The sequence below is a fragment of the Solanum tuberosum genome, unplaced genomic scaffold, assembly GCF_000226075.1.
Source record: "Solanum tuberosum cultivar DM 1-3 516 R44 unplaced genomic scaffold, SolTub_3.0 scf00114, whole genome shotgun sequence".
NCBI lineage: Eukaryota > Viridiplantae > Streptophyta > Magnoliopsida > Solanales > Solanaceae > Solanum > Solanum tuberosum.
Window position 1 is genome coordinate 1,531,443 of NW_006239038.1, and position 13,123 is coordinate 1,544,565.

General features: G+C 33.7%; 2 protein-coding genes across 2 annotated transcripts; both read left to right on the forward strand.

Annotated features, from left to right (window-relative positions):
- The first annotated feature begins 2,623 nt into the window (after nucleotides 1–2,623).
- Nucleotides 2,624–9,963, forward strand: LOC102588583 (pleiotropic drug resistance protein 1-like). The gene is made up of 20 exons (XM_006349872.2): nucleotides 2,624–2,970; nucleotides 3,846–3,966; nucleotides 4,067–4,240; nucleotides 4,497–4,656; nucleotides 4,741–4,817; nucleotides 5,015–5,068; nucleotides 5,165–5,557; nucleotides 5,646–5,927; nucleotides 6,014–6,330; nucleotides 6,416–6,576; nucleotides 6,672–6,775; nucleotides 6,856–7,012; nucleotides 7,091–7,266; nucleotides 7,367–7,699; nucleotides 7,817–8,107; nucleotides 8,198–8,281; nucleotides 8,362–8,723; nucleotides 8,817–8,988; nucleotides 9,154–9,408; nucleotides 9,516–9,963. Exons 1-20 carry the CDS (start codon nucleotides 2,624–2,626, stop codon nucleotides 9,771–9,773), a joined length of 4,278 nt encoding a protein of 1,425 aa, XP_006349934.1. The 3' UTR covers nucleotides 9,774–9,963.
- A 1,055-nt stretch (nucleotides 9,964–11,018) lies between these two features.
- On the forward strand, nucleotides 11,019–12,768 carry LOC107061040 (F-box protein PP2-B10-like). The gene is made up of 3 exons (XM_015309736.1): nucleotides 11,019–11,279; nucleotides 11,908–12,029; nucleotides 12,340–12,768. The coding sequence occupies exons 1-3, from the start codon at nucleotides 11,019–11,021 to the stop codon at nucleotides 12,755–12,757; spliced, it is 801 nt and encodes a 266-aa protein (XP_015165222.1). The 3' UTR covers nucleotides 12,758–12,768.
- Nucleotides 12,769–13,123: the final 355 nt, after the last annotated feature.

Sequence of the window (13,123 nt, forward strand, 5' to 3'; positions counted from 1 at the left end):
TGGATTGAGGAAATTTTAATTTTCTCCCATAGTTCATTGCTTATTAGTTATTAATTACTACTACTTCAGTAATTACGGGAAGAATACCATCTATTTCTTTTGATATTTCTAGGTTTTTATGAAATAATTAGTTAATTATAAATTCATAATTAAAAATTTATAAATTGATATAATAATCTTGAAAAATTTGGATAAATAAAAGCTATTAAATTATAGTAAATCGATAACTGCTTTGTAGATCCACCGCGGAGTTTAATGCAATATCATTACTTTCCAACTTTTGGTAACGTAAGTGAAAATAATAAAACTCTAAAAAATTATATTATTTATAACTTCTAGAAGTCTGTTTGTCCTTAAATTAAATAATATCTAACAAATTAAAAATAAATAAAAAGGACGGCAGTATAAATAAATATTATAATATAAGAATAAAAAAGTCTCAATTATTTGACTCACTGAAATAATTGTTTGGTCAAATTAAATAAGCTGGAGCGATCTTTAAATGTGAACGACTTTAATAAAATTTATCCAATTTTCAAATAATTGTGCTAAAGACTATGCTATGATTTTTATAAATATATATATATATATATTATTATGTATATTTCACATCTCTTAACATTTTTTTGAAAGAATAATTTCACTTTTTCTTATTTTTATTGCACTAAACTAAACTATTAAATTACAATAATTTTTAAATAATAAATTAACTCAACTTTACTTATCCATAATTAAATTGAAGTTCTAGAAACTTTCCTCAACTAATTGCAAGCCTTACAAAATCTTTTGCTTATCTTCTAATTTATTTATTTGTTATAGTCACTGAGATTTGACAAATTAAAGCCAGTCAAACAAGCTCTGCCCAAACTACAAATAAACAAAAACTTCACTTTTATATCCACAAATAAATTTATCATTAAAAAAATACGGTAAGCGGATGAATATAATTCTTCCTTAATTAAAGATCATGATTTCAAGTTTTAACATAATTAGTTTTGATAGAAAGCGCTTCCTCCCGAGTAAAGCCATACACAATGTGAATTTGAATCAGTCAAATATTAATACAAATATTGTACATACACCAAATCAAGTTAATTTTATGGGAGCATTTGTTTTTTATTTTATTAGACTAAAATTACTAAATTACAACCAAGTTTTAGCAAAAAATTAACTCAACTTTACTTTGTAAAAAGTAGTTTACTTAATTTAATACAATAAAATAAATGTTGTTGACATTCTAGAAACTTTCCTCAAATAGAAAGTCTTACAAAATCCTTTCGCTTTGCTTTTGATTTTGCTTGTCTTCTAACCAATTTAAAATAACATTTTTTGAAATAACATTTTTATTTTTGTATAGAAGTGAGGTGGATAATTTTAAATTTATGATATTTATAGCAATTAATATATGATAATAATAATTGAGTTTATATTTAAATATTATATATTAAAAAATTTATTAATTTCAAAATTTTAATTATTATTATTATATATTAACTTAAAGGTTTTTCTTTTATATATTAACTTAAAGTTGCGACTGGAAATAATTATATTATTTCTAGAAGCAAAGATAATAAATGAGACAACCTTTATTAAAATATAATTAACAGCTGGGATTCTTGAAAGGCAAAATGGGATAGGCCATATTTGATCCATAATACATGTTCTCATCACAACCCATAATTAGAATTATTTTATTCATCGATATGAGTTTGTAACAGAATCGTTGAAATTCCTCTGTCCTTAATAAGCATTAAATTTTGCCAAAAAAGACTCAATGCTAGTATTATTGTGTTTTAGTGAATTTTTATAAAATTACATATATTTAAAAATTTATTATCACAAATATTTATTTATAAGAAACGAACATGGAGATATGATTTATTAATGCAATGCCTTACATAGTTTGCTCATTTGAAAAGACAGTATAAGAATTTGTAATTTTTTTTAGAAAAATACAATTTAAAAAACTCAAATTGCATGTCCAATCAATCTGATTTCAAATCATGATTCTACATCACATGTCTAAATGAACCCTTAATTAAACGTCTCGAGTTCAAGTAACTGAGAATAAAAAAATCTTATTAAGAACACCATCCCCAAATTAGCCTTAAAATAAGCAAATTCAGATTTAGTCGATTCCCGAAATCCAAAAACCAACGTGGCAATTTGGTATTACTATTGCTTAATACATAAATGTGTTATTTAATTTGATTTCAACTGATATTTATGTCATCAAATATTGGGTATACACAAGTATCCACCTAACAAATAGACACATACGTCTTACATGACATCTTATGCAACAATTTGTATCCTACCTGACATCCTACGTGTAATATGTCACGTATGACACCAAATATCTTTCAACGTATATTTTCAAAGAACACTTTTTTAAGTAAAAAAAATCCATTCAAACAGCACACCATTTTCCCATACTACATGTTATATAATCCCCTTCAGCCTACTACACCATTGCAATCAACTCTTTCATTTCCAAAGAAATCCAAGAAAACTCAAGATTTTTTTCTGTGTATCTCTAAAAACACAAAAAAATTCACCCCACAAAAAAAATACAAGGGAGGAAAAAAAAAACATAGTGTAGTATTTTGATTGGTCCAAAAAAATGGAACCAATAGATTTTGGTAATTTGAGAGGTAGTAGTTTAAGAGGAAGCGTAAAAGGAAGTTTTAGAGGAAGTTTTGGATCAGATAGTAATTCAATATTTAGAAATAATAATATATTTAATCGTTCATCAAGAGATGAAGATGATGAAGAAGCACTTAAATGGGCTGCACTTGAAAAGCTACCAACTTTTGATCGTTTAAGAAAAGGACTTTTATTTGGAGCTAATGAAGTTGATATACATGATCTTGGAAATCAACAAAGTAAAGATTTGGTTGATAGACTTGTTAAAGTTGCTGATGAAGATAATGAGAAGTTTTTGTTGAAACTCAGAGATAGAATTGATAGGTAATGTGAAAAAGATTGAATCTTTATTGCGTGTTTGTGTGTTTGAGGTGGATTTAAGACGAGTTCTGTTGGTTTAGTTTGGTTTGGTTAGGAGGGGTTGTGAAAGATTGAGTCTTTATTGTGTATTTGTGTGTTTGAGGCGGATTTAAGACGAGTTATGTTGGTTTAGTTTGGTTTGGTTAGGAGGGGTTGTGAAAGATTGAGTCTTTTTTGTTTATATGTGTGTTTGAGGTGGAGCTAAGGCGAATTCTCGGGTGGTTTAGTTTAGTTTGGTTCGGAGGGTAGATTCAAGATTTGAATTTTATCGTGTTTTGTCTAAGTTACTGTGGTAAAAAATGTGTTACGTGTGATTTTTGGTGGTTAAAATGTGTTACTTTTGCATTTTGGTGGTCAAAATATGTTGTGCTTTTTGGTGGTTTAGTTTAGTTTGGTTCGGAGGGAAGAATCAAGATTTGAACTTTTTGACGTCTTGTCTAAGTTACTGTGGTAAAAATGTTTTACTTGTGCTTTTGGTGGTTAAAATATGTTACTTGAGCTTTTCGGTGGGTATTTTTAGTGTGTATATAGGATTTAAACCGAAGCTACTAAGATCAGATGTACCCGTAGCTTATTCACTAAGTCTGCCCTTGCATATACTCCTTCATTTTCATAGCTCGGTTTGAAGGCATATTCAAGATTTGAACTTTTTAAGTTCGGATTGAGAACTTTCTAACTAAATATCGAAAGATTTCATAGAAAAGTGTTTGATCACATAAAAATGAGACATAGAGAGTAATAAGATCACACTCATTATGAACTCACGGACTTTAATCATTGATTCGACTCTTTATTTATTTAAAATTTTTAGTAGTTTGACATATTTTTACTTTCTACAGAGTTGGACTTGATTTGCCAACAATTGAAGTAAGATATGAACATCTAAAAATTGAGGCAGATGCATATGTAGGAAGCAGTGCTTTGCCTACATTTATCAACTTTGTGACTAATTTTATCGAGGTAAAAATCAGAACCAAAATCTTGATTTCCATATCTCGAAACTCATCTGATTGAAGAAAATGTTTGAAACTAACATCATTTTGTTTATTCGTGTTTATAGCCAATGTTGAATTCTCTCCATATCGTACCAAATCGAAAGAGGAAACTCACTATTCTTGATGACATGAGCGGTATCATCAAGCCTTGCAGATTGACTTTGCTTTTAGGTCCTCCTGGTTCTGGCAAAACTACTCTCTTATTAGCTTTGGCTGGAAAACTTGACACTGAACTTAAAGTAAGTTCATTTTGTACTAAATATCGAACAGATTTAAGTTATATATACTGACTACATGTGAAGATAGCAGATTAGTTACCATAATTGTCAATGTTACTAATTGATGTTTGTATTAGAAACATTTAAGTTTAACTATTTCTAAGTGACCTGATCGTGTAAAAATTCTTTTACACTATCGATTGTAGTATAACTCGTGATGACATAGAATTATCTTGTAACTTGCCTAATTGTGTATTTGTTTTCCCCCGGAAATCAGGCTAGTGGGAAGGTGACGTATAATGGACATGAAATGAATGAATTTGTGCCGCAAAGAACTGCTGCTTATATTAGTCAGCACGATTTACATATCGGAGAAATGACTGTGAGAGAAACTTTGGAATTCTCTGCTAGATGCCAGGGAGTTGGCTCTCGTTATGGTTAGCGTTTGTTTATTTGGTTCAATTAAGTTTTCAATGAATAATCATATCTATATGATTAATGTTTCTTGAAAAAAATTGTAGAAATGTTGGCTGAACTGTCAAGAAGAGAGAAAACAGCAAATATCAAACCAGATCCTGATATTGATGTTTTTATGAAGGTAATAATATTTTTCTGTGTTGAATTATCGAAACTATTATTCACAACTACTTTTATTGATGAGACTGAATTCTTGTTGTAAAATAATATAGGATCTTAATAAAATAACATCTGATTAAGAAAAAAAGAATCTTATCGGAATAGCAAAAGGGAAAAAACAATAATGTTTATGACCTTCATTGTTTGATGACAATGTAGGCAGCAGCAACAGAGGGACAAGAAGCTAATGTTGTGACTGATTATGTTCTTAAGGTAACGTTGATTACGTTCAATGATTTCTCGATTATTTTGACAGTGAAAAGGCAGAGAGATTTAGTGAATCAAGTTATTTTCGAATGCTATGTGTAGATTTTGGGACTTGACATTTGTGCTGATACTATGGTGGGAGATGAAATGGTAAGGGGTATTTCAGGAGGGCAAAAGAAGCGTGTGACGACAGGTGAAATGCTTGTTGGACCATCAAAGGCACTTTTCATGGATGAAATCTCTACTGGATTGGATAGTTCGACCACTTATTTCATCGTGAACTCTCTAAGACAAACTGTGCAAATCTTGAAGGGAACTGCTGTGATATCTCTCTTACAGCCAGCGCCCGAGACCTACAATTTGTTTGATGACATTATTCTGTTATCAGATAGTGTAATTGTCTATCAGGGCCCTCGAGAAGACATCATTGGCTTCTTTGAATCCATGGGTTTCAAATGCCCTGAAAGAAAAGGCGTGGCTGACTTTTTGCAAGAAGTATGTCTTATAATGAGCTCCCGACTGTTATAGTTGACAGGCAATGATGCATTTTTGTTCTAATAGTGAAGATTTGAACTTCTTCCAGGTGACATCTAAGAAGGATCAACAACAATATTGGGTGAGGAGGGATGAGCCTTACAGGTTTATCACATCGAAAGAATTTTCCGAGGCATATCAAGCATTTCATGTTGGGAGGAAACTCGGGGAAGATCTTGCAGTCTCATATGACAAGAGAAAAAGCCATCCTGCTGCTTTGACAACTGAAAAGTACGGTATAGGGAAGAAACAGCTCTTCGAAGTCTGCAAGGAAAGAGAATACTTGCTAATGAAGAGGAACTCGTTCGTTTACATTTTCAAGTTCTGTCAGGTGAACTACTTAGTCTATTATAAATAATGAACTTCTTCAAGTCTCATCATATTTTCTTGCAAATACTAAGTTTGATCTGTTTGCAGCTTTTGATTATGGCACTCATCTCGATGACTATCTTTTTCCGAACTGAGATGAAACATGATACTATGGATGATGGAGGAATATATGCTGGTGCTCTCTTTTTTGTGATCATTATGAATATGTTTAATGGAATGTCTGAGCTCGGGATGATAATTTATAAACTTCCCGTCTTCTTCAAGCAAAGGGACCTTCTCTTTTTCCCTGCATGGGCTTATGCAATTCCCTCATGGATACTCAAAATCCCTGTAACATTTGTTGAAACTGCTCTCTGGGTGTTTCTCACTTACTATGTCATGGGATTTGATCCGCACCCCTCAAGGTACATGATAACATGAATAAAGGTGAGTTTACCTTCAACTATTTCCTTTTCCCTGTGATTACTAATCGTTATTCTGTTTTTGCAGGTTGTTCAAACAGTTCTTGCTACTCATAATAGTAAGCCAGATGGCCTCAGGGTTGTTTAGATTCATTGGGGCAGTTGGCAGGAGCTTAGGAGTTGCTAGTATATTTGGATCATTTGCTCTGCTTTTACAATTTGCGTTGGGAGGATTCGTTCTTTCAAGAGGTATATTTGAACATTTACATGACTGCAGTAGCTCATGCTTTGCTTAAATGGACTAACGTTAAATTGTTACTTATCCGCTTTGCCTAATGCTGCAGATGATGTGAAGAACTGGTGGATATGGGGTTACTGGACTTCACCTATGATGTATTCCGTGAATGCAATTCTTGTGAACGAATTTGATGGAAAAAGGTGGAAACATGTAAGTTTCTCTATCTACTGCAATGTGCAAATAATTAGTTTCCTTGTATAAATGCTGAAGCTCACTGTAATCCAAACCAGATTCCACCAAATGGAACTGAGTCACTTGGAGCTGCTGTTGTAAGAGGTCGAGGCTTCTTCCCAGATGCATCGTGGTACTGGATAGGCTTTGGCGCACTTGTTGGATTCACAATCGTGTTTAACATCTGCTACACCATTGCACTCGCTTACCTAAAACGTGAGTATCTCTCAAATTTCTCCATTTATATTTCCGTAAAGGCAAAAAATGTTAAATGTTTAGTATGAATATCTACAGCATTTGGTAAGCCACAAGCTATGATACCAGAAGACACTGAAGATGCACAAACAACTAGCGCGGAGACAGAAGACTCCAATAGTGAGAGTCAGAACAAGAAAAAAGGAATGGTTCTTCCATTTGAACCGCATTCCATCACCTTTGACGACGTAATGTACTCTGTCAACATGCCTCAGGTAACTAACTAACTAGCCAGGAATTGTAATTGATCAAATTAGCAATGCTAATCCTCCATTTTTAACAGATATGTTACTAATATTTTCACGATACTCGCAGGAAATGAAAGATCAGGGTGCTACTGAAGATAGATTGGTACTTCTTAAGGGCGTAAGTGGAGCATTCAGGCCCGGTGTTTTGACAGCTTTGATGGGAGTAAGCGGGGCTGGAAAAACAACATTGATGGATGTATTGGCTGGAAGAAAGACAGGAGGATATATTGAGGGTGACATCAAGATTTCGGGCTATCCTAAGAAGCAAGACACATTTGCACGTATATCTGGTTACTGTGAGCAGAATGACATCCATTCACCTTATGTTACAGTTTATGAGTCATTAGTATACTCAGCTTGGCTGCGTTTACCTCATAATGTTGATACAAAGACCCGAAAGGTTGGTTCTTATGAATGATTTTCTTCCATGACATGAATTTCACCGAAAGATCAATTGAATACTATAAAGAAGTTTGAGTTCATGTAAGAATTTCCTATTTATTTATCGTCGGTGCAGATGTTTGTTGAGCAAGTCATGGATCTTGTGGAGCTTGGACCGTTAAGATCAGCCTTAGTTGGTTTGCCAGGGATCAACGGTCTCTCAACTGAACAACGCAAAAGGTTGACCATTGCAGTGGAGCTAGTGGCTAACCCCTCTATCATTTTCATGGATGAACCAACCTCCGGGCTAGATGCAAGAGCTGCTGCAATTGTTATGAGAACTGTTAGGAACACTGTTGACACAGGAAGAACCGTTGTTTGTACCATCCATCAGCCTAGTATCGACATTTTTGAAGCCTTTGATGAGGTGAGTTAGAGATGTTTGAACTCAATCAAGCTACTCATTGTTTTTCCTGAACTTCTGTCATCGAATACTAACATAAACACCACTTTTCAGCTCTTTCTAATGAAACGAGGAGGACAAGAGATATACGTTGGTCCATTGGGTCGCCATTCTTTCCATTTGATCAAATACTTTGAGGTAAGTTGTCTAAGTGAAAGAGAGCTTTCCTTTTTCCAGTCCATAAGACCAAATACTAAGCTGATCTCTCTTGTGTTCAGTCCATGCCAGGGGTAAGTAAAATAAAAGATGGCTACAATCCAGCAACTTGGATGTTAGAAGTCACAGCCTCGGCTCAAGAAATACTGTTCGGGGTTGATTTTACAGATTTATACAAGAAATCAGACCTTTACACAAGGAACAAAGCATTGATTAGTGAACTGAGCGTGCCTCGCCCTGGTACAAAAGATCTGCATTTCGATACTAAATACTCACAGCCATTTTGGACCCAATGTATAGCTTGCCTTTGGAAACAACACTGGTCATACTGGCGTAATCCTACTTATACGGCAGTCAGATTTCTGTTTACAACCATCATTGCCTTGGTCTTCGGGACAATGTTCTGGGATATTGGTGGTAAAGTGTAAGTCAAGAAACTACGAAGCAAAAAACAACAATTACACAAACTAAAAAATACCCTCAACTAACACTAAAACTTGATCTTTTATGGTTACAGGAGTAAGAGTCAAGATCTATTTAACGCGATGGGATGCTTGTATGCTACTGTTCTCTTCCTCGGTACACAAAATTCATCATCAGTGCAGCCTGTTGTAGCCGTTGAACGTACAGTATTCTATAGAGAAAGAGCTGCTGGAATGTATTCTGCCTTGCCCTATGCCTTTGGACAGGTGAACATAGAGTTCAATTTCTTATAAGCCAATCTTGCGTTAATTTCACATTTGATCACTGAGCTTTTCCCACTATAAGTGACTACATGTTATCCACTCTTAACACTACGTGCCTCGACAATTTAGGTGAAAAGTCTAAATTACTTAACTTTTTCTATCTTGCAGATTTCCATTGAAATCCCATATGTCTTTATGCAATCTGTTTTCTGTGGTGCAATTATGTATGCTATGATCGGATTTGAATGGACGGTAGCAAAGTTCTTTTGGTACTTGTTCTTCCTGTTTTTCACCCTCTTGTACTTCACTTTCTACGGTATGATGACCGTTGCTGTTACCCCAAATGTAAGTGTTGCTCAAATTGTCGGCTCCTTCTTCTACGGAGTATGGAATCTTTTCTCAGGATTCATCGTTCCACGAACTGTAAGTTCTTGAAACACTTCCATTTTATTGTTACATCAAAACTAACTTAGAGCTCGGAAATGACATATTCTCTGTATTTTTTTTCCATTTTCATTTTGAAAAAACAGCGTATTCCCATATGGTGGAGATGGTACTACTGGTGTTGTCCTGTTGCCTGGACCTTGTATGGTTTGGTTGCATCACAATTTGGAGATCTTCAGAACAAACTTACTGATGAAGAAACAGTGGAACAATTCTTGAGACGTTACTTCGGCTTCAAGCATGATTTTCTTCCAATAGTTGCAGTCGCGATTGTTGGGTACACTGTTCTTTTTGGCTTCACATTTGCTTTCGCTATTAAGGCATTTAACTTCCAAACGAGATAAAAGACGTTACCTGCTGAAGATGTAGTAAAGACAACGTGTGAAACGTTCTCTCCACTCCTCGTGAAATGGGGAAGACGCAGTTAGTATAAGGAATTTTTCTCGAGCTCAAGTACGAGTGAGAGTGATTTTGAAAGTACTGTATATAGATTTCCACTTGAACAAGTGTATGTTCTGTGTAAGAGATAGTAATTTGTTAATGTTGAATCAAAATGCAGTGGCAAATTCATTCCATTGTTATTAGCCTTTTTTTATGTTCTTTCTACCTAATCCAGTACCATATTCAAGAAGTACTGTTCTGTTACTATCTGTTGTTTCTTGTACTTTTGTTGTGTCTAATTCTGAACTGCTTTGGATTAGTTTTCTCGAGTTGAGGATCTATCAGAAAAAGACTTTCTATCTCTAAAGTTGAAGTAAAGTCTGTGTACACTCTACCCTCCCTAGACCTCACTTTGTGGGGAGACATTGGATATGTTGTTATTGTAGTTTTATAACTATAAGAAATTGATGAAATGGTGAATGTAAGAATTTGTGAATATTGCTTTTGGGGAACTGCCACAACTCATCAAAGATGTGGCGCGATGAATGAGATTTCTCCAGTGTTAACTAAACAAGAAGTCTTCGGTTTGAATTCAGAGAATGGAGAAATTCTTGGTCGGGAATGCTCCTTGATAAATGGACCTTAGATGATATTAATCTTGAATTAGTCGGGCCAGTAAATTTCGAATACCCAATGATGAATCTTCCTAAACATTTCATGTTTCACTTCACCAAAAAAAGGAAAAAAAAAAAAGTTTCAAACTCAAAACATTTCATGTTTTATGTTAGTGGAATAATATCTTCCTCCACATGAGTTGTTTGTTTGGTGTATCTAAGCAAATATCAATTCTTTAATTTATTTATTTTTGGAAATAAAATGTACATATGTGAGAACTAGATAAAATAATGAAAAATAAACAAAAATGAATAAAATTAAATATTTTCACTTCCATTAGGCCAAAAGGGTATATCTAGGCTATTTGTGTAATAATATAGGTATGTATGAGCCCATTTTTATAACGAGCTATATATCAGTTCTAACTCATATGACCTTTTTCTCTTATTATATTCATACTGGAGAAGTAAAAATGAACGAAACAATACTTAACCGTTGAGACATGAGTGTAACAACTTTTCAATAAACTTTTCTCAGTTTGCTTTATATAAACAAAAAAAAATTCACAAATCTTCAAATTCAATTTTCCAATAATGGACTATTTCCTATTGCTACCAGAAGGTTGTGTTTGTGATATTCTCTCCTTTACTTCCCCGAAAGATGTCGTGATTTCATCCGCGATCTCTCGGGGATTCAACTCTGCTGCTGAATCCGACGTTATTTGGGTAAAGTTTTTACCAGATGATTATGAAGATATTATCTCGAGATATGTCTCCCCGCGGATTTATCCGTCTAAAAAGGAGCTTTACTTTAGTCTATGTGACTTCCCTGTTCTAATGGATGGAGGCAAATTGGTAAGTAGCTCTAAATTGGGAAGTAGTAAGCTTTTTTTTGGCTCATTTTAGTTTAATATATGTATAATTGCGTTGAAGCTTATGGGTTCGGGATTTCTTTTTGTGTGTTTTTTGAGTTGTTTGGTTCGAAATTAATAATTTGGTACATATTAGAGGAGTTTTCTTTTTAAAGATAAATACAGAGTTTGAACTAAAACTATTGACTTCCTAGAATTTATAGGGGTGTTCTAGCTCCGCCCCTGGCTGTTGGTGTTGTATAACCGTAAAGGTCATGAACCTTTGACCTGAAGTCTCGAGTTTGAGTTTTAATCAGAGTTGAAATGTCGATAGGAAGCACTAAAATCCACTAGTGTGCTTACTGCTGCAAATCTTAATTAATCAGCCAATGAATTTTTCTTATTTTATTTTGTTTTTGTTAAAAACTGAGAATCGAACTCTCTCTAGTAAAACAGAAGTTCAGATAGTCAACTAACTGAACTTTTAAGATTTTCCGGCAAATGGGTTACAAACACCATTAAAAATGCAAAATTAAATAGATTATACTAACAATTGTCAATTTTATTTTATTTTTGAATGGACTATAAGCTAGTAGTGTGAATCTAAGATTTTATTTTATTTTTGAAAACAGAGCTTTTCACTTGATAAGAAAACAGGCAAGAAATGTTTTATGATATCAGCTAGAGAACTTGCTATTTCATGGGGAGTTGATACACCATGGTATTGGGAATGGATTTCTCATCCCGACTCCAGGTTCGTCGAAAAATTATACTACGTATAAAACATTATACTTCAATGCCTTTTAACGAATTTCTACATATGCTATTTTTTGAATCCCTTGGTTGAAATTCTACCTCTGTCACTATTGGTAAGAAAGAATTTTTTAACACAATCAGGTCACCATAGATGAGCCTCGTTAAAATATGTAATGAAATATGTTACCTATTACAATAGGTAAAAGATGATTTGATGGTGCAAAAATTACTTATATTGGCGATGATATATATATCTTAAACTCACTAAATACATGTATCTGAGACTATATATACATTTTATTTTGTAGATTTTCGGAAGTGGCACATCTCAAGGGTGTAAGTTGGCTAGACATACGAGGCACGATTGGAACACAAATATTGTCGAAAAGAACCAAATATGTTGTTTATTTGGTGTTCAAATTGGCAAAGGATCATGATGGACTAGAAATTGCTAATGCATTTGTTAGATTTGTGAATCGTGTGAGCGATAAAGATGCCGAGGAACGAGCTAGTGTCGTGAGTCTAGTCGGAAAAAGGGTTAGGAGACGCAAACGTAACGTAAAACGTCCACGAAAAAGAGTCGATGGATGGATGGAAATAGAATTGGGAAATTTTATCAACGATACAGGAGATGATGGAGATGTTGAAGCGCGATTGATGGAGATTACGCGGCTTCATGGAAAAGGTGGCCTTATTGTTCAAGGAATTGAATTTAGACCAGAATGAAGAAGAAATTGCACAATAGTACTATAATATAGCATATGTGTTTTCTTGATATATAAATAATAATGTGTTATGGCTATTTGCTTTTCGAAAGATCTAAATACTATTGGAATCGATGTTGAAATAGCTAACAATAAATCGAGCACATAATAAAAATAAAACAAATGAGACGGTTTGGTCATGTTCTAAATTGACCTCTATTGAATATTAACTTATTTACATCTGATGTTTACACTGTATCGTACTAATTTATTATGATTAAATAAAAAATTAATTAAGTTGTTACACTATGAAATCATAGTGTGAAGGTGTTAAAATGAGACCAAGTAGACCTAAAATCACAAAGGAGTTGTCTCGAAAGTATGGCAC